The sequence below is a fragment of the Lissotriton vulgaris genome, chromosome 3_1 (genome assembly GCF_964263255.1).
Source record: "Lissotriton vulgaris chromosome 3_1, aLisVul1.2, whole genome shotgun sequence".
Lineage (NCBI taxonomy): Eukaryota > Metazoa > Chordata > Amphibia > Caudata > Salamandridae > Lissotriton > Lissotriton vulgaris.
Genome location: NC_141689.1, coordinates 1046083733 through 1046105657, shown reverse-complemented (window position 1 = coordinate 1046105657; position 21925 = coordinate 1046083733). Strand labels below are relative to the sequence as shown.

At 47.3% G+C, this 21925-nt stretch overlaps 1 protein-coding gene and 1 non-coding gene across 4 annotated transcripts in view; both read right to left on the bottom strand.

The window, feature by feature from the left end:
• HAUS6 (HAUS augmin like complex subunit 6) overlaps nucleotides 1–21925 on the bottom strand; it is a 407393-nt gene that overhangs the window by 200261 nt on the left and 185207 nt on the right. For all 3 annotated transcript variants that reach the window (XM_086961463.1, XM_086961465.1, XM_086961464.1), the window contains exon 9: nucleotides 12353–12546. In XM_086961463.1, coding sequence (XP_086817589.1) covers nucleotides 12353–12546 — 194 coding nt within the window. The remainder of the gene's footprint in view (nucleotides 1–12352; nucleotides 12547–21925) is intronic.
• On the bottom strand, nucleotides 10857–10986 carry LOC147727381 (small Cajal body-specific RNA 8). The gene has a single exon (XR_015309619.1).

The following is a 21925-nucleotide window of genomic DNA, read 5'->3' as shown; positions in this document are numbered from 1 at the left end:
TGGAAGAGCGAGCGCGCCCCCCCCACTCGGGGCTTGGAAGGCGGGCCTGGACTTCCTTATGGGACTGGAGCGACCTGTTTTTGAAGCCCGGGGATGTCCCCGCAAACATTACAAGATCTGGAAACGGTGGGCGGATTACCGGGGCCTGCTCCTTGACCCCCCCATAGACCTTGATGATGCATTACAGCTGGATGTGGATCCCGCACTCTAGGCTGCTGGCCGGCTCCACCCTTGTAGGTCTTCTCCTGTTGCTGAACTGTGATCACGTGCACTGGGTTAGGGTGGGATAAGGGGTGGGTAGCTGCGGGTGGGCTTAGTTGGCGTTCTAGGGGTTGGGTGGGTGGGGTAGTTTGATATTTTTCGATCTATAATGCTGGGCTCAATGCTGTATTAATGTTGTGTCTCCCTCTATCTGTTGTTGACAGTCTCCTCCTGACTGTGGAGGGCTGAACTGAAATTTGCTTGAACTCATATTAAAATTGGTTTTGAAAAAAAAAAAATATATATATATATAAAAAAAAAATAAAAAAAATAAAATAAAAAAAAATCGGTGAGGGTTCATTAATAAGAGTTTGATACCAAACATGTGTTTCAGTGAAGCCATTATGTAGCTGGGAAACTCGTGTTGACCAGTGTTCAGTATATACCTTAAAATGGTTTCCATGCTCACTTGTAACATCCAGCAATGGGACTAGACATTACAGGGACATATCTGCTCATGTTCTCACACGTGCTATAATGCTTTAGGGCTCCAAGGCCTGCTGTAGAAGTGACTATAGCCCATGCAGTCTTTGACATGGCACACAGGAGTGTGCCATGTCATGTTGTCAAACATGGTTTGCACCATTGCAGGCAGCCGTGGAATTTGAATGTGGAATCCTTAGGGTGGCAAAAAATATGTTACAGCCCTTTAGGACCGTCTTTAGTAGTCATGCTCTAGGTACCAGGGGTACCATTTACAACGGACTCATAGGGGTAATAAAGTCTGTAGGAGAGTAGGGTCTGCTTCCTATAGTCACCCCCACTTTTTGCTGTGATTCTCTGGTTTTTCGACATTAGTGTGGCTGTGGGCCTGCTAATCAGACCCACAGCCCAACTGATCTCTCTAAATTGATACCATGCACTTTAGGTACATACCAGATTGATTACTGGGTCACCCTTGTGAGCCCCTGTATAGTGTACCTGTTGGACCTGGCCTCGTGGCGTGGTTCCCCCCCGTTCCTCAGCTCCCCGTCAGCCCAGCCCCGTACCCAGAAACCCCTGGTTGCCCTGCCCATGTCCGTCCAAACGCCAACGACCAGCATCGGCCTGTCCCCGACCACCAGCCCCGCGCGCCCCGAACCCGCAAGGCCCCATAGGCCCACTGGCAGCGATTTTCCCTTCCCGAGATCCCCGACTCCCTGGGCTTAGCATGACCCCAGCCCCAGCGAAACTTAGGCTCCAGATGCGCCAGCCCCCATTGGGAGGGTGAGGACTACCCTAGTGAGTGAAGACGGAGTTTCGATGGCACCTCCGGCCTCCCCTGAGACTGGTTTCTGTCACACCTCTGGTCTTCCCCTGGGGCCAGTTTCGATTGCACCTTTGGCCTCCCCGAATGCTGGCTCCAGACCTGCTGGGTGTCTAGGAATTCCCGGACGCATCCTCAAAGGGATCAAAGAACCAACCGCCGGACCTCACCAACAGCCCGCCCCCAAGGCCTCGGACCTCCGCCTGCGAGGGTCTGGACATCAAAGGGCCACTGGACTATATCAAGGCCCACCCCAGAACTAGCGGGCAGTTGTATCCTGGATAAGAAAGCCCTGCTGATCTGTTCGCGGCTGTCCTTGGGGAAAACTGAACTTCGTAACTCTTCGAGCCCTGCTGTCGCGGCTCATCCTTGGAACTGGAACTTCGGAGCCCTGCTGACCTCGTCGCGGCTCAAGCTTGAACCCTAAAGACCTTCAGCGAACATCCTGAGCCCTGCTGACGTGGTCGCGGCTCCTCACGAACTATCCTCCGGATCGAGCCCTGCTAACTCAGTCGCGGCTCGAGGAGTACTCTGGTCCGGCTGGACTATCGACGCTACCAACGCAACTTGAGTCATTCTCAAGTGAGTGGGACAACCAGTACGACTACCATCTTCCGTAACCCCCGGCTCGAGGATTGAGAGCTGTGCGCAGGGTATGTTCCGTACTGGCCTAAAGACTGAGACTGTCCCGCTACCCCTTTCCCAGAAGCCTTGAGACTTTTACGATCCCTCGATCGTGTGTACATAAGAGTGCAAATCCTTTTACCTGTTTATAAAGAACTTGATATCGAAAACCTACGGTGTAGTGTCTGTTCATAAGTGTGGTGTGGTCCTCGTGTGTACGATTCAAAACTTGAGGTCCTCCCCGGTGGGGATCCCTCGTTAGGGCTCTGCATTATTGGTGGGAGAGGCGGGTCACGGAGGAATCGTGTTGACATAACCTGGCCTCCGGGATCGCCCCTTCTAACATTGGTGGCAAGCGACGGGATAAGAGCCTACGTCTAGGAATCGTACAGTAAAGCGACTGACACCACCTGAACAAGAACCACCATGAGTCTCACCGGAACGAGCGAAAAGACCGCATTTCAGAAAGACCGCCTGGAGGAATATACCCACAAGGAATTAAAACAATTCTGCAAAGATTTCCACATCGCTACCACTGGGTTGAGTACCAAAGACAACTTCCAGAAAGTCCTGACGGCCTGGGTAGAGGCCGGGTCCCACCTCCCCACGACAGAAGGAAATGGTGAGGAGGAGGAGCCGCCGACCGAAACTGACGACCTAAGAGAAGAGGGACCCGACTCCCTACCACGGAATACCAGCACGGAGAGAGGTCTGTCGATAGAAGAAATGACTGACCGAGAGCGCAACCGAAACCACGAGCTAGAACTGGCACGACTGAAAATCGAAGGCGAACTAAAGCTGGCGGAAAAGAAACTAGCCGTAGAGCAATTATGGCTGCAAAGAGATCTGGAAGAAAAGAAGCTCCAGCGGGAGCATAAAGGAAAGAAACTCCAACTCAAACACGAGCGCAGCTTGAAAGAACTAGAAATTAAAGCCAGAAACGAAGAAACCCGACCCCGGGGAACAGAGACCCTGGTCCCCCGGTAGAACCAAAAGTCCACATCCCCAAGGATGTGGTGAAAAAAAACTATAAAAATGACGACATCCAGCAATGGTTCAAAGCGTACGAGGTCGCCATGACCGCCCACGAGTACCTGAGAAGGATTGGGGGGGCCGGATTATGGGGCCGCTTCCTCATTGAGGGAAGAGACACCATGCTGGACCTGCCCTCCTCCATCATGACCTCCTACCCCCATATGAAGGAGGCCCTCATGGCTCGATATGGGCTCACCCCGGAAATGTACCGGCAAGGATTTAGAGACTGCAAAAAGATCCCCGGCACCACATGGGTAGAATACGTGAATTTCTACAGCCGGGCCTTGGAAGGGTGGATTAAAGGCAGCAAGGTGACCACCTTTGAAGGACTTATTGACCTCATCGCATATGAGCACCTATCCAACAACTGCTTTGTGGAACTAAGACAGCACCTTCTGGACAGCAAGTTGGCCGACTCCCGGAAGCTGGCTGTCGAGGCTGATCGATGGGTGAACACAAGAGTCCCACGGGGTCCCTTGGGAGACTATGGCCGACACGAACACGGACCTCCACGTCAGAGGGGCGCAGGGGGTCAGGGTAGACAGAGGGGGTCCCAGGCAGGGCCTCCCCGCAGCCCCCCTAGAACCCAGCCCGGGACCTCCCCGCCGGACGCAAGGGCCGGATTCCCACCCGTTAGACAAGGACCCAGAATAAGCACCGCCTGCTACCGATGTCAACAGATAGGGCATTATGCCAGTGACCCCAACTGCCCCATGCTCAAGAAACCCCCTGCTGCAAGTCCCCCCTGCGCGCCACCTCGCCAACATAGCCCTAGAAGAGGAAGAGATAGAGGACCCGGAGGGGTGGGAACCAGCAGCCATGACCTTAGTCTCCCTGGGAGATAGGGAGATTGTGTTCCCGGAACTTTCCTGCCAGATAACACAGAGAAATACAGACAGCAGGTGACCGTAAACGGAGTTCAGACACCAACTTCCACTCTCCTGGAAACAACCCGCCATAAAGTAAAAGTCTCCGCAGGACGAAGAGCAACAGTTTCTCTTAGGGGGAAGTACTGCTGGCGAGGGGGCGGAAAACAAAGAGCTCCATGGGAGCCGGGGCGGCTGCCTCCCGGCGTACAGCAGCGCATCAGCCTCTGCTCCGGGCGCCACAGCCTGCCGTCCCGAACGAAAACATTACGTCAGGCAGCGAGAGCCCAACTCTGGCTCCGAAAGCTCCTTCTGCCTGCCAAAAAACAGAAAAGTATTCCTCGTAGGGCGCCGTGGTCCACAGGAAACGTTCAGCTGCTGTGCCGCTGGGCGGCGCTGCTCTGGATGCAGCCCGGGGGCGGTACAGGCCCCACGCCTGCCCAGAGTCGCCGAGCGATGCGCGATCGCGCGGCTCCAAGCAGCCCCTCTGCGGCAGGCATCGCGAGACACCATAATCTGCACTTAGAACGCCAAGACTCGTGACAGCGCTGGGTTGCAAGACCCTCTCGTCGTGTTTCTAGGTCACAGAGCAGTGTCACGTTACACTGCTTTTCCCACAGTAAATGAACAATTACGCACTCTAGCAATTAGCCGGAGCCTCAGAGTGATGCCTCTTTATGAAGAACAGCCCAGACTGAGAAGTAACTGCCGGGATTACTTCCCGTAATACTGGTTACTGCAACTCTTCTCTTCCATGGCAGTTTTCATGGGTGTAACTATTAACAACAAAAGAGAGCCTACAATTTTTGTAAAACGACAGTATGTCTCAAGTGAGGAACAACACAGTGAATAAATTAAATTAAGTGGTCAAAAAACAAGGGCCAAGGTGAAGAAGAAAAGATTATTCTCTAGAAGAACCCTCACTCACCCTAGTGGTGACAACTGCAACAAAAGTTTACTTCACAAGGGTTTTCTGTTTCGACAAAAGGAGAAGTTCTGCACACCAAAATTGCCTTGGCCATGCTGGGTCTATTAGAATGATTCAACACACATATTTATCTTATTGGGGAAACAAAGGGAGAGGTGCAAAGGTTATGCAATTATTTCCGTCCAAGCAATCTGAAATGAGTTTCCCCCACAATCTTGTGAGGAAATCTGCCTGCCTGCACAAAATCTGCATTTCCAATTGAGAGGAGAAGCAAACAGGCCTACAGATTGGCTTCCCCAGTTGCAGAATTCGACAGCTGCATGAGGGACAGTTCCAACTCGTGGAATTCCTTTGAAGATCTGCTCAGATAATTTGCCAACTGGTTTGTACCCTGCACATGATCTACTTTTAAGCACATTTTTACGATGCAAGATACAACTCCAAATATCCTGTGCTTACTTCGTATGAGTTACAATTTTTTGTTCCTCCTTGTTAGGTAAAACAGTGTGGTTGTATTGTCTGAGCAAACCAGTACAGTAGATCCTTTTATTATTGTAAGAAGAGCATGCAGTACCAATAATACTGCCCTTGATTCCAAGAAATGTATATGTCTCATGTTCTCGCTGTGTGACAATTTCCCACTCATTCCCACTGTTGGACTTGGCCCTTCTGGCAGGTTCACCCCTGAACTTTTTGCCTTTTAACCGCTACCGCGTTTTCCCGCTGTGCGCTGGATTTTCAAAAATCGCGGGTTACGTGACAAAGCCAGCTCGTCATTCGCGTAGCGCAGTTAACGCCCATGACGAGCTGGCTTTGTCATCCGCGCGGAAGTGGTTAATGTTACATCATTATAGTGATTTCTGGTCTTTGCGCACTTTAGCGCTGTGGCGCAGTGTAAAGTGGGTGCGCTCTCTGAGTGCGTGTGTGAGATTGGCCTGCCCTCCCATAGGAATGCATGGGGAATGTGTGTCCATGGTAGTTCCTGATGTGTGGGGAGTGCAGGCTAGAGTTTGGCAAGTGCGGACTCGTGTGATTAAATGCTGCGCGATGATGTGCGCGGATTTACTGTGTCTAGTGTGGAAGTGCCACTTCTAGAAGCTGCAAAAACAACAGTTGATGGACAGAATACAGAACATGTCATACATTCAACCCAGTACAGAGATCTGGGCCTAAATCCATCATTTTTTTGCTCACCACACCACCCCAGTTCAGACATGGCCATATGCAAATCAGCCTTGACCCTGTGCCTCATGGGAACTATTCCAGATAATTGTTATGGCGGCCCCGGATGGCCCCACCTTTTTCAGTGCCTAGGTATTTCCCGGGGCACATTGTTGATTAAAAGGGCCAGAGGAGCCCGTGCTGAGCCCCGTGGCTCCAACGACGGGCGCATTTGTTTCTTTAAGGAGCCAGAGTGCTCCCATACATACAGTTGTTTTTCAAGCCAGAGGGCTCCAGAGGGCACACATGTTCAGAGCCTAGAAGGCTCCCCGTGTTGCGCATTGGGAGTTCTAGAGCCGACAGGGCTCCAACATTCTGCGCAATCTGTATTTCTAGAGCCTAGAAGGCTCCCACGTGGCGCAGTCTTGATCCTAAGGGCCAGTGAGGGCCCATGCCACAGTTTACAGACCCCAGCTGCCCAGCAAGTAGTGGGCAGCTGCTCCGTTTAGGTTTTCCTTCCTAGGGAGGTGTACTTTGGACTCAGAAGTGAGTCGCACTCCTGCATCCCTACTTTGGCCTTCCCCAGCTGCGCAGCACTTCGGGCCAGCTGCAGCGTTTAGGCCCCGTTCTTGTCCTCAGCTGCCCAGCAAGTAGTGGGCAGCTGCTACGTTTAGGTCTTGGCGCAGTGGCGCAACCTGGACCCTAATGTGATTTATGTGCTATTGTGAATTATGTGCTAATGCTTTGGGTGTTAGAAAATGTACTGTGTGTAGTATGTTTTGCACACCCTGTGTTATGATACCTCTAGACATGGCTTAGGCATAGGAGGTTGTTTTACCTGTTTAGGTATGTTAGGGAGATTGTACTTCCCTGTGTTATTTACGCCCCTAGTGTAAGATTGTACTTAGGTGATGAGGGTCTTATGTAGTTAGACTGGTGGGATACTGTGCATGACGGAATTCATGGCGCAGACTGTTGCAAGTGCAGTGATTATCAGTGGTTACTGACTGTACGTTCTAGGACTTATTTTTACTTCTATGTTCTAGTTCACTTTTACCAAGTTCACTTTGTGATTGTTCTGACAGTGGTCCATGTGGGCCTGTCTGGTGTACATAATCCCTTGTAAATATGGCCCAGTGCCAGTTGGCACAGTGTACATAATGCGATTACTATTCTAATGTGTTTGGTATAATACAAAGGCTATTTTTGATATAACCTTGTGTGGAGTTCCTTTTGTGGGGACCTTTGATGTTGTTGCTGGTGGGTGCGTGCGCAAATGCTTTTCACATTGCCTCCGGGATAAGCCTGACTGCTCGTGCCAAGCTATCAAGGGGGTGAGCAGGGGTTATCTTGGCAGGTGACTTCCTTGCCCTGACTAGAGTGGTGGTTTCTGCCTGGCTTTGGCGCCAGCCTTAGCCAACCAGGAATCCCCATTTCTAACACTCCCCATCCCTCCATAGACGCACCTGTTTTACAAAGTGTGGCGATTTGTAGCGGAATGTTAAACCCCTGGAAGTATTTCCTTTCATCACCCACCATCGATTAGCTATTTTCATTTACGGCGTTACCCTAATGACATCTTTGAATGTTCCAGGTACGGAAGTGGTCTTATGAACATGCACCATTATTCCCAGGAACGCTTTGTATTGTCCGATTGAAATGGTTTCTCGAAAGCACAGAAGCCGTTATTACTATTTTATAATTCTCTCCTTTGTAGGACAAGCCTTCCATACTTTTGCATCAAGGATTGCCCTTAGGAATGTCACATTTGCCCTTGGAACGACACAGGATTTTTCTTTGTTTAATTTGAGACCTAACTTCTTGAAGATTTGGAGAAAGAATTTTATTGAACGAACTGCTCCCTATTATGATGGTGCTTTTATCAGCCAGTCGCCCAAAGATGGGAAGTATCTGGTGTCCTTTTCTTCTCAAGTGTAATCTACAGGAGTAATGCATTTGGTAAATATTCTTGGGGCAGATTTTAAACCAAAACAAAGAACTTTAAATTGGTAGTGACAACCTGCCACCTCGAACCTGAGATACTACCTCTGTTTGACAAGGAAGGGGATAAAAAAGTAGGCATCTAAAAGAATTAGTGATGCCATAAAATCTTGTTTGCCATAAAATCCCCTGGCTGTAGGAGTTGCTGTATGTCCGGTAGCATAACCATTCCAAGTGACTGCTTTAGAGGCATTTGTTGAGCTTTTAAAGAAAAATGTTGGAGTACTAACCTGTATTTTGGTGCACATATAAAAGCTCTTCTACTGCTCCCTTGAGCATAAGCAACTTTATTTCTTACTTTAATAGACAAAGGTGTTGGTGTGACCTACGGTGAGGTGGATTTCAGGGAGGTTTCTGAATAAATTGCCACGTGTGACCGTGTTGAATGATGTCCAACATCCAACTAATACTTGGCTAGTATTGGACATCAATAAAGCTTTCAACGAAAAACTTCAAGTCTCATGAGGCCATTTTCTCAAAAAGTTTATATATTAACCAGGCACAGAAAGTTAAAATACCATAATGTAGAAAAAAGCACTGAACTGGAAGAAACAAAGTTACTAGGCTTGTTAAATGCCCCATCATACGTGCACCAACCATGCAAAAGGATGCTTCATGCCTGTTCCGAGAGGAGTCTGAGTTACCCAACTACTGAGAGATAGAGAACACTTGAATCGAAAGAGTGAGAGGGAGGGAATTCAAAAACAGCCCTTCAAAACAACTATCAAGTAGTTTCCTAGGACAGTGACCCCTCATACATCAAATAAGTGAATTGGTCATATACTACAGGGAATCCTAAGGGTGGATGGCCCCAGGACTACCAAAATGAAGCTGAAGCTGAAGATTCCTGGAAAACTCCCCACTAAAATCGAAAGTAAGGGCACCTGCACAGGGAATTCAATCTGATGTTGTGATTCTCAACAATAAGGGAGATTAGCAGGAAATGGCTTTGCTGTAAGGTCATTTTCTAAAGGGAACAAGTCACAAAGATGTGATGAGTGCCTGACCCCTTGGTGGATCTTCATAACAGACAGAAAAGTTGTTAAAGTCAGAAAGAGACAGATACGTGTTGATCTCTAAAATGCAGATAGGGCAATTATGAACTGATGAGTTAATCTTAAAATGCCCCCTCCATGTTACTGTGCTAGCATTGCACTGTTGGAGGACTTAACCCATCAAGGAATTTATCAGATTCTTCACACCAAGGGGGTGGCCAATATCGTTCTCCTGTGCCTCAGTATTAAAAACTAAGGGCTTAAGGTAAAACTACAGGCACAGGATATAGTGCAGTGTACGATCCTAGTGACAGTATGGGTAAAGGAGCAAGTTACAATATTTTTTTATTTATTTGGCAGGTTCATTGCTCGATTCAACATGCTCAAACACTCTCCCATAGCTTGGTTTGACAGTAATGCAGCACCTGTGCAACTCATGCAGCCCGAACCTCTCCACAAAGGCACTAGCAATATTGCTCCAAAATGAGACCCACAAACAAGAAAATTCTCCTTGCAGCTCTTGGTCTCCTTATCCATTGTAGGGCAATGTCACCTTGTCCTTCAAGGAAGGGTCCATCACCACATTACACTGAGCTGTTGAGGTCTTGGGGATCCAGATAATTTGTGAACAAAGATTTTGAAATGAATCACTCAGACAAAAGTCTCCTCCAAATCTCTTGAGCTTCAGTGAGAACTGGCAGGATCTCTTTGGTAAAGGAGTGGTTGCTGTCATTCATGCACACATTCTCCTGTGCATTGCCATGTATCTCCAATATTTAAGAGGTATTTGTAATACTTCGATACCTGCCACTTAGCAGGGTCAAACAAAATAGTTTGTGATCAATAACTGGTCATGTTACAACTTATTTATGTTGTGAAAATCTTATGGTTCAAGTTTGTAAAGTTTGTATGGCTGACGTATGTTTTCAATCTTGTTAACACTACTTTTATTAAAATGTAAAAATGCGGTTTGATTCATGAAAGAGGGCGAGGCTCTCCTATAAAAAGGAAGTCCATATAAAAGGGAAATACCTATAAAACCTCTAAGCCACCCCTAAACCAATAGAAGAAATCACAGGGCTGAAAAGACTGCTTAGAGCACAAGCCTTTGGGAAGAAAGGTACTATACATTCAGTATGGGGCTATAAAACAGTTTTGGAACTACCAAGAACCGCTGGAAGCAACGTCCTCCTTTTAACACTGTGCTTACAAACAGATGGTCATGGATGAAAACAATAATATGCAAATGATAAGCACATATACGTACAGACATGGGTAAAAAGACAGACAAGAAATAAAACAGATTACGGTTCACATCCTGTAAACTGATCTTCACAGATACAACAGGAAGTAAGATCAGTCTTTTTCAACAAAGTGAGAGGACAGAAAGTGAAAGTAAAACTAGTCTAATCAAGAACGCGTCCTTTATATTAAATATAAAAGAAAAGGTTGGTATCAAAGCTTGCACAGCAGGCTTATAGCTCTAGTTTAAGTCGTACCAGAACGAGGGGGAGTACAGGCGTGTGGTACAGAAAAATTAATAAGCTTGTTTAGTGGAGAGACAGGTTACAGTACTACCTATCACAGGAGTATGAACAAAAGATACTGAGATTCTATTATTTTTTAGGCACAGAAATGTGGAAAGGTCCATATTCAAAGTTACTGGGTGAATAAAACCTCAAGTATTCAAAGCAAAAAACCCATTTACCCATTCAGGAGACCTGGGGTACATGGTCAGCATTTGTCTGATCCGTATCTGTCCGTTACGATTTCTCTCAGTTCGCCCCGGTCATCAGAAATCAATATTTATCTGGGGAGATTTTGTCACAATTGAAGAAGGATTAGCCTCATCTGTGTATCAATCTCCCAGGAATGGCACACCATTCTTTTTCCAATACCATTTTAACTAACGTAACAAGAATCACACCCAAAGTGAATAAAAGAGGTTATGATTATTGAAAGAAAACAAATTTGGGAGGAGCCATGTATGTGGCCAGAGGTCTCACCCTGGGTACTGGGGAAACACGTTGACATTTCAGCATCAACTCAATATTCTGCAATTCTGGGTAAATCACTTCATCTTGCCATGCCCAAATAAGTATGTATTAAGACAAAGGGTGACTCCAATATTTTAGAGAACCTAGGGTAATTTAGTATATTGGGGAAAACAAAGATTCACTCTGAAATTAGTACCAGTAAAAAAACAAGCAATCTTCAATAATTTAAGAAAGAACATTAAAAATTGTCTGAAGCAAAGAATAAGCAGGCAGGTGATTGATACTGTATGACAATGTATTATTTCATTGCATACTTTTACCATTCTTTTGCCAGGATCAACCCAGTTGGAATTCTGCTTTCCATCATTCGCTGGCTCTACGCCTCATTAGGTCAAGTGACCAAGAGATTTTTGACAGCACCAGAGCTCTTCACGATTCGGGGTGTGTATTTGCTACGTTCCCGAATATGGCCTCCTTCAGGACCATGGTAGTTAGGCCAGCTGGCCGCATGCCTACTTTTATTAAGTAATTGATGCCCCCATTTACTGGCATATTCATGGAGCGCTTCACCTATCCGGTACTGTAGTACCTCTATGCTGGTCCCTTCGGCACAAGCCCCTATTCGCTCCAGGCTTCCTATGCCATGCAACCCTATACTATAATTAGAGCTGACTTGGAAGCCCTTTCCTTCAATTTCCGGAAGGTAGCACCCTCGTGGATAACCTCCAAGATAGAGTGCTCACACACCGGCCTGATGACGACCTCACATTACCAGAGGTTGAATTGCCGTTGACCTATATAGACTACTATATTGCTAAGGAGTCTCATGCTTTATTTGTGGCTCATGTTACCTCTTGCTCCTGCACCCCTCTTCACTACAGTGTGAGCACTGAATCTTCAATCTTCACTGAATCTTCATTAAAAGCACCAAAAAATGATAAAAGTATGCAATGAAATAATAAATGGTTATACAATATTAATCACCGGCCTGCTTATTCTTTACCTTTGATAATTGCTATTGTTCTGTCATCAACTATTGAAGATTGCTCGTTTGTTGCTACTGGTACGGATGCCCAGGTGAACCATTGTTTTTCCCAATATAACAAAAAACAAGTTTAACACCTGGTTCTCTTGTGCAGCACTCTGAAGCCCTTGGGCACATATCACACTGTACAAAAATTGAAAGAACCCCCCCCTCCCCCCAATAACCAGGTCTATCGAAATAAACAGAAACAAACCTCATCTTTCTCTGCTTTGACATAACCTCCTTTTCAAACTTCGTTTTCACCTCCAGGTACTGTAAATCTAATTGAAGGCCAATTTTGTCAACTTGACGACGTTCTTGTATCAATAGCTTCAGAGATTGATTTAAGAGCTGAACAAGAGATATAAGATTCAGCTTTCCAGCTTCATAAATATTCTCTATTTGCAGCTGAAAACAGAAAATACCAAAACTTGTTAGGAAATAAATGTATGCATCAAGTGCCACAAACATTCCACTAGTATACATTACAGAGAAGCTGGAAATGTGTCCTCAACCAGATGTTACCTACAAACCACATTTTGACAAAAAAATCCGAACTTTTACGTGATAATACAGCACAAGAAAAGAGGATCCAAACATACTGTAAAATCCTTCTCCACAAACGATAAATCATGATTTTTAAAACTTTACATTTACATGTAAGGGCATTTGATAAAACAAAAGGCGAATGAGATCCATACGAATTCCAATTTCTCAGTTTGAACGTGGCAATCAACTAAAGAGTGCAAGCACACTGGCATTAATGCACTCTCAGCATTATGAACAGTGTTCGATTAGACAAAGACACTACCAAGTAACCATTTATTATCTTAGATGCCATGGTAGAAAGTTTAAAGAATCACTAGAAAGCTTCCACGAGACTAGAAAGGCACTCACCAAAATCAATCACTCACTACTTCAATAGCAACGTAGGGTCCGTGGACTCCCCAGTCACCCTATGGGAGGCCTTTAAAACGGTACTCAGGGGGGAGGCGCTGTCGACTATAGCAGGTAGGCGGAAAGATAGAGAAAGACAAGTCTCCAAAGTAGAAGCAGATCTAGCAGTCCTGGAGAGGGAGGCCAGTGACACTGGGACATCTGAAGCACATCATAGGCTTAGGCTCAAAACGGCTGAATACAGGGAACTGGTCACGCAGGAAGCTCAGGCGGTAACCAGACACAAGATGGGAAGGATATATGACCAGGGGGACAAAGCTGGGAAATTAATAGCATGGCTCGACAAGCTGCAACAGGCCAATAAAGTGGTCCCGGAACTCCTAACGGCCTCGGGGACCGTGGCAACGGAGCCCCGGGAGATAGTGGCGGAGTTTGCACGACACTACCAGCAGGTATACAGCCGGGAATCTGATCGTCCAGAGGAGGACTCGGTGGCCCTCTTGGCGGACATCCGTATGCCCTGCCTGTCAGACGAAGACCGAGAAGCCCTTGAGAGCCCGCTCGAATCATCCAAGCTGCAACGTGCAATTGTTGACCTCCGCCCGGGCAAAGCCTTGGGACCTAACGGCCTCTCAATAGAACTCTACAAATTGCAGCCAGAAGCCCTTAGCAAACACTTAAAGCCCATGTTTGAGGAAAGTAAGGAGAAGGGAATCTTGCCACGAGACCAGCGTCTAGCGACGATAGTGACGATACCAAAAGAGGGAAAGCCCAGAGAGTCCTGTGCCTCATACAGGCCGATCTCGCTGCTTAATGCGGAGCCCAAAATCCTGGCCAAGACGCTTGCAAATAGACTCCAACCGATCCTGTCCACCCTGGTCCATCGGACCAATCAGTTCTAATCCATTATTCAGAAGTGAATATGTATGATTAAATCAAGTGCACGTTCTTTTCATATTGTTCTGTTTTGCAGATGAGATAATCAAGCTTACATGCTTTATATAATATGGCCCTTAGGGACATTGTCGACATTGCTAAGTTAGCATGATCTTTGCTGCCATGATGCTGCCTTTGCGCACGCTACTTCATGACTTTTTGCAAAACTCCATTTATGCCTTTCACATGAGAACCGACTGCTCATCACGTTCTCTGCTACGTTCTTGGAGTTTAGTCTGAACACGCTGTACAAGGTCGATAAACATTGCCCCTTGTTATTCTGTTCTGGTCAGTCTCTAGCACCTAGATGTAACATGCTAAACACCGCTGCAAAGCTGGAGTCTCATGCTTTGATATTATGGGGATACAGGTTTTAAAACACACTTGGAGAGAGACCTTTCCATGGAGAAGAGCTATGCTGTTCCGATGATGTAAACCTTGCATCCAGGCTTTAAGGTATGGGGTCTGCTGTCAAAGCCCAGAGATATTCCTTTATATAAATACACTTCTTCCAGTCAAGGGGAGGGTGATTAGGCCTTATAGTGCTTTTCCCACTGACTTCCCCCTTTGTACTCTATGGAATTGTAACAATGCTAATTGTTCTGAGTTTATGCATTTTGCTGCTGGTAGTGCCTCGTATACTGTATTGTAGAGCACGATAGTTAAAATAAACATTTTGAACTATTACCGTGACTCAGCCAATTCTTATTGTGGAAATGTACGAGTGAGCGAGCAAAAGGGTACGTCTTGCTACCGCGATTCCTGAGAGAGTCGGGAGTGCAGTGTTCTGGGTTGTCTAATCATTTGTAGCTTCGAAATTTTGGAGAACGAATGAGACACTATAGCTAGTCTGCTTGGGGATTTGGGGTACTAAGGCGATAGGTTGGTACACCCCTATACACTGAGGTCCTGTTTTTCTGCACATAGTTCTGTGTAGGTGCAGAATCTCTGCAACAATAGTATTTAATAGTTTCATTTTTAAATAATTATGAAATACAGTTTCTAGAGGGTTGATTTTTTGTTACATTTTGTTGTCTTCTTCAAAAGACTAATAGAAAGAAAGTATCAGTAAGAGGATTGCACCAGTCTGTTGATTGTTTATTATGAAAATTTTTAAAAACCTCTGAATAATTTCATAAAAATTGTGCACAGAGAGCAAAGGGTTAGAGAAGACCTATCGCACAACCACCATATCTGGATATGGCTGGGAGGCAATGGGCCTTCGTTGGCTGTCAGGCTGGCGGTGCTCATGCATACATAGCTGCCTGGGTGAGATGAAAATATCAATCTTACTACTAAACTGAATTTACTGTTCTGAGGGAAAAAAAGAAAAAAAAGGCTGCAGCTGTGAACCAAATTTGAAAGACACAACAGAATTGAACATGCTCACTTGCTAAAATTAGCATAGTGCCTAAAAGCAGCAAATGAGGTTGCTAGCGCTATGAATACCTAGAAATAACATAGTACTATCTGCCGTTTACACCGATCATGAACGTACTGGCAACCTTAAAGTTTATGTTCTTTGTGGTTACAAAGTAATTGTGTGCACTAGATTGGGATTTTTATTTTAACATAAATGTTTTATAATTTGTTTGCTGTTATCTAATGATCCCAGAGTGCGTTATACACTCATTAAACAGGATACAGTGTTAAACTATCTGTCCCGGTCACGTCTCATGGGACTGATCGTTATCTAACCTACTCTACCCTACACAAACAATGCTTAGGGGACTGTGTATTGTTGCAGTCCAAATGGATTTTGATTCAGGTTGCACATTAACAGATTCCTAGGGCCTAGACGTCTAGAAAACAAAAACCAATAAAAGAAAAAAAAAATATATCAAGAAAACCCAACAACTGAATATTTTCATCAAGTATCCCCCAAGATCACCTGCTAAGGAAAGGATTTCCTTTCTAGGACTTAACATCTTTCAAACCAAGGCATATGCCCAGCCTTCAGCCCATTATTATATATAGCTTTTTGGTAGCTGTTTAATGGAACATACGGGTCAGTGAGATTCAAGCTGTATGCTCTCATGAGCCATATTTCATGGTCTATCAAAATATGGTTTCATTACAAACACCTTCCTTTCAAGAGGAACAGACTTGTGTTAACCTCTCCAACAGAAGAAGTATAGAGTAGGAGGATATTTCTATACTAGTGCTCTCCAACGAGTAGCTTGTGAGCTACCAGTAACTCTCTAGCTGGGAGTACCTCTCCTGTGTGCAGCACAGCCTACTATTATAGAAGCTTTTACTTAGTTGAATTATTATAGGTATACCAAAATTAATAAGGATGTATTCAAGATGAAAATGCATGTGTTTTCAGAACTCGTGAGCTGATGTTTGGAGAAATATGGTTGAAATGTAAAAATATATTTAAAGCTATTATTCGAGTCGGGAGATTTTACTCGTAAATTTTCTTGTTGCCAGGTGGATTGCAGCTATGGTTTTTATGTATTACCCATGTAGTATTTCGATTCATTTGTCAAAGCCTTTTTTACTTTAACGCTCAACCCCTGTCTAATGCACTAATGTAATCACTGCTGTAGGAAGCTGGCTCTGTATAAGGTATACCATTAGGTGGTTATACCATGCACAAAGTCCAGGGGTTCCCCAGAAGTAGTGCACAAGGCTCAATTTAAAACCCAAAGTGCTCAGTTACTGGTAGTGTGGGTGAGCAGCCTTAGGCCTAACACAGAAGTTTGTACAGCATTTACTGCACAACATTGACCAATTACGGAGACACAACTCAAAAGGAGATCCACTCCAATTTAAAAAAATTAATTAAAGTACCAAGATCTTCACAATATGGCAAGTACGTTTTTAAATAAAAATACTTTTCAGTTTCAAAAGTCACAGTACAACTTCTGAAGTGTTCAATGTTATCCTATGGAGGAAAACAATGATACGGATGTATGGTTAAGTATCACACTTCCAGTTCCAGCCATCAGGACCAAAGGTCAGCAAGGGTAAAGGGTCAGTTGAGTACCAAAACTGCACCACCAGCAGCACAGGAGTCAAAACCGGGGTTGATTGAAGCAACACTGCTTGCAGGTAAGTAAATTAGTTGCAGAGGCCACACTTTGAGGGTTAGAGCAAGCAAAGCACAAGCAGCACCAAACATACACCAGCAGCAGCACAGGGGCTGGCAGGTGCAGGGTGCAAATAAGACGTCGGGCGCCCAAACCTGTTGCTCTTGAGCGGAGACTTTGCTTTTGACAAACAGGCTGTAGGCGTCGCACCAGAGGTTGTAGGAGGGAGACCAACAACAGCAGAAGTAAGTAGAGGTATAAGGGGTCATAGGGGCACCTTCGAATCTGCTCACCAAGGCTTCGGTCGCAGGGGTCAATTTAGAAGTCTGGTTTTTTTTTTTTTTTACCGGAGCCGGATGCAGTCAGGGGAGCCTCTGGATTCAGGCTTTGTCGTGGAGTCCAGGAGGGTCAGCCAACACTGGACTTGAGGTCAGAATTGGTGAGGACCCTGTTTTGGGTCGGTGGGCCACCTGGGCATAGGCCACGGAGATTGTGTGCAGAGTGGGCAGGACTCGTAGATCCGGAGGGCACTGGGGTCCTGTTAGAAATGGCGATTTCTGGTTGGCTAAGGCTTGTGCCAAAGCCAGGCAAAAACCACAATTCTACGTCAGGGCAATGAAGCCACCCGCCAAGATAACCCCTGCTCACCCTCTTGGTAGCTTGGCACGAGCAGTCAGGCTGATCTCAGAGGCGATGTTGCTGGGTGCGCACGCAAACGCTGTACACAACACCCAAGGCCCACCACAAAGGAAACTCCACACAAGGTTATATATAAAAATAGCCTTTGTATTATACCAAACACATTAAATAATAAACACACACTTTACAATGTGCCAACTGTCACAGGCAGAATTTACAGGGGATTATATACACGGGACAGGGCCACATGGACCACTGTCAGGAATAGGCACTTTTAGAACGAACACTTGGTAGAATTAGCACTTTGTAGGAATAACGCTTAGCACATAGAACATATAATAACTGTAGCACCAAATAGCAAATGTAGCACACAACCAGTAACCACTGGTAAAAGGTAAGACCCACCTACGCAATCCTAAACACCTTAGGCAAATATCACGCAAGGACTCATGAACTCACTAGCATCACCTATACTAGGAAAACACCCTCCTAAGCATAAAAATACATTTAGGGGTTTAGGTATAAAAGCATTGCATGACATAATAATCACATTAGGCAGTTAATCACATTTGCGCCAAAAAGTACCCAGAAGCTGAAACACCCTGTGTCTAAAATATCAGGGCAGGCTGCGCAGGCAGCCAAAGGAGAGGCGCAAGGGGCCTAATCAAAGCAGCTGCCCACTAAGTGCTGGGCATCTCCTCTGGGCTTTCACAGAGACAATGGGGCCCAAAACAACGTGGGAGCCTCATGGGCTTGGGACCAACTGTGCCTAAACACGTGGGTGCCTTGTGGCCCTAAATAACAAAAATGCCCCCTTTCACGTTAGAGCCTTTCAGGCTCTAAACAACAATGCTGCCCGCTGGGGGAGCGGCCCGCTGCCAACTGGGGTCGCTCTACCTCTGCAATGCCCCCAAACGATGTTGGAGCCTCGGGGCTGTAAACAACAATGCCCCCTTTGAACTGGGTTTAAAGGGGGAGCGGCCCGCTGCCTTCCGGGGCCGATCAAGGAATATGCCCGGGCCCCCATGGGGCCTTTAACCCCTACCATGCTGGGCCGTTTCCGCCGCTGTGCGGTAAACAAAAGAACCGGGCGGGGCCGTGACTAACCCCAGCCGTCATCAGCACACGAGCGCCGCAGAGCGTGACGGCCGGGGTTCGTCACCAGCATTGAAGGGGTTAAAGAACAATGGTGCCCCCGCCTCGAGACACTTGCACTCACCGAGCCTCTGCTGGGGACTCCTCTCCTACCCGGCGCTGCTCCTGAGCGGGGGCGGGTCGGGGGAGCCCTCCTTTTCACCCGGTCCTGCTCCTGGGGCCGGGTGTTTACAATGGCGGCGGGCGGGGCTCTCTTCCTCAGGAGAGCCTCGCTGGGGAGCCAGAACGCTTCCTGTTTCTGCTGCGGCCCGCCTTCCTTCCTGGGGAAGTCCTCGAGTCGGGGACCAATCACAGCGCGGCCCCACTAGGACGCGTTGGGAGGCCTGGCAGGCGGGAGCCAATCACGGCGCGGTGCACCGAGGATGGTGTCGGGACCCCGATTCCTGGTTCCTTTTGAGAACCCGGCCGGCTGCGGTGAACTCGGGGGTCAAAACGAGGGGTAGGCTCCCTCCAAGTGACGATACAACCAGACAACGGGCCTGGCGGGGTGGGCACCCGCCAGGTGTACTAAAATGCAGATATGCGGGGCGGCACCCGCGGAGGATTTAAAAATACGGCAATGTCCCTGGCGGGGTGGGCACCGGCTAGGGTAAAAGCAACTTCAGCAAACACGCGGCAGGCAATGCGAGGTGGGCACCCGCGCCGCAAACGAGAACAACCGCAGGGGAACTCCACGCCGGGGGTCCCCCCACCCAAGAGGGTTGCAGCCTCGGGCCACAAGCCCTCCACAGTCCTTCTGGGCCAAAAATACAGCACTCTGCAAGGACAAGCAACAGCACTCTTCGCAAGGTGAAAGGGAGTGCCCAGAAGCACAGCAGTCCAAAGTCCAGGACAAGTTCTTGTAGGAGGTGGGGGGGGGGCAAAGGCTGGGCCCAGGGGCCAGCTCACAGGGCCCTGCAGGCAGGGAGGCAGTCCCCAGTGGCGGTCCTCCTGGCGCCCAGCAGCAGCAGCAGGCCCCCCCTCAAGTTAGGATCAGCAAGAACATTTTGTATGGGGTCACAGCCCCTTTTTATACACAGTAACCCTTTGTGTCTGCAGGGTGGGGGGAAAACCAGTTGCAGCTGGTTTTGGAGCACTCTTGTGCTCAGCCCCTCTCACCATTTACTGGCCAGGCTAGGGTCATCATTCGCACCACAGGGGGCGGAGCCAGCATTGTGTGGGGAAAGCCCAGCCCTATTCAAGTCCCAGGTGCACTCCTCTCACCCATCTTGCTGTCAATCTCCCTATTCACCACCGGGGGCAGACCCATCCTGACTCTTGGAGCCAGGCTCACCAGCCAGCTCCAGCCAATCACAAGCCAGACAGGGAATTCACCTTTATAACACAGACAGGCCAACTTCTAGAAGTGGCACTTCGCAATAGACACATTTATGCCGCACACATCATCGCGCAGCATTTAATCACACCTGTCCGCACATACCAAACTCGACCCTGCACTCCCTACGCATCAGAAACTACCAGGGACACATACATTCCCCATGCATTCCTATGGGCGGGCAGGCCAACCTCCCTACACGCACGCACTTTACCCTGGGACACAGTGGTAAAGTGCTCAGAAGCCAAAAATCACTAACACCAGGTCACAACTAAAAGCAAAAGGTTCAGGGGTGAACCTGCCAGAAGGGCCAAGTCAAACAGGTCCTTTGTGTTGGTTTCTGGTGAACAGAATTGATGTCCTCAGAGTTTTGGTCTTTTTTCAAAGTGCAGATAGTCTTCCTGGGGTTTCTGGAAGTACCTGGCTGCAGAACAGGCATCTTCATGCAGGGACTTTGAAGCTGGAGATAGGCAGGTAGGGCTGATGCCAAGTCAGTTATCGTCAGGCTTCACTGCACAGCGTCTTCTTTCTCCTTCTTAGGTCACAGGTATCTAGTTTCCAGATCTGGGGGGGAGCAACCTAAATAATAAATTTAGGGGCGGTTTGGGGAGTAGAAGATAAGGCCAATGGGCACCTTACCTGGGGTGACCACACCCACTATTATGCCACCCTCCTACGGGAGGCGGCACAGACCTAGCCCCGACTGGAGGAATCCCCTCATCTTCAAGATCTTCAAGATGGAGAGGGCATGAAAAGTGTGCTTAACTTCACCCCTCTGGTGGAGGAAGTGGAGTTGGCAAAGGTGGGCACACCTGAAGCCTTTCTAAGTTTTTCTGACAATGTTCCAGCCCAAAGTGGGAGTAAACTGGGAGCTGCCATCTGCTGCTTGCAGCAGAGGCTGGGGTCTTATTACAAAGGCAGCAGGCCTTTGAAGCTTCTCCTTTGGCAACTAGAATTGTCCTGGGTGAGGTGTGAAACCTTTGCCCAGGATGTGCATGGTTTCTGGTCCCAGAGTAGTCTATTCACCCAGGGGTCCAGAAACATTTCTGTGTGAGACAGGCTGCCTAAAGCCAGCCAGACCCAGACCATGATCAGTAGTTTTTCAGGGGACATCTCTGAATTTTTTTATTTTATTTTTTTTTATACTTTTGTGATTTTAGTATGACACTAACAATAATAAACAGTTTTACATAGTTAGCAGTGTATGCATTTAGGTCACTTACAGCAGCTCTTTTGAAGACAAAATCTTTACAAATAATAATATGTTGGGCATGCATGTATGACAGTATCAACTTAATTGTACCAGGGCGGTATCAACATTCAGAGCCCGGTCTTGTGAGGAAGCCTATAACCCGCCACACCTAGGCAGTAACCTGGAGTTGCTGGAGTGATATAGAGAACCATGGTAAATTAACTTTTAACCACACGGGGGAAGGAATTAGAACTTGGAGCCGAGTTGTAGTACCTCCCTCTGCCTGTGCATGGGTGGGGAAATGTTGTCTTATGTCTATGCCCATTACTGTAGAAATATGCCTCCGTGAATGAGCCAGCGCCTGTCTTAGCTGTGGGATTGGTGTCTGTGTGCGCCTCAGGGAGTCGCGTGCACTACATTGTTCATCCGGGTCGGGGGTCAATGCTGGTTGAGCTGACAGGTCTACATGTTGTTGCAGCGCTATAAGAATTGCCTCCCATTGTGCAGTTATTGGTAGTTTCCTAAGGCCTGTTTCTTCGCGGCGAATCGCGATACCCTCTGCCCTAGCCCATGCGAGTGTGGAGTGTCTCCAAGCCTGGAAGTGCGGAGGGTCAGAAG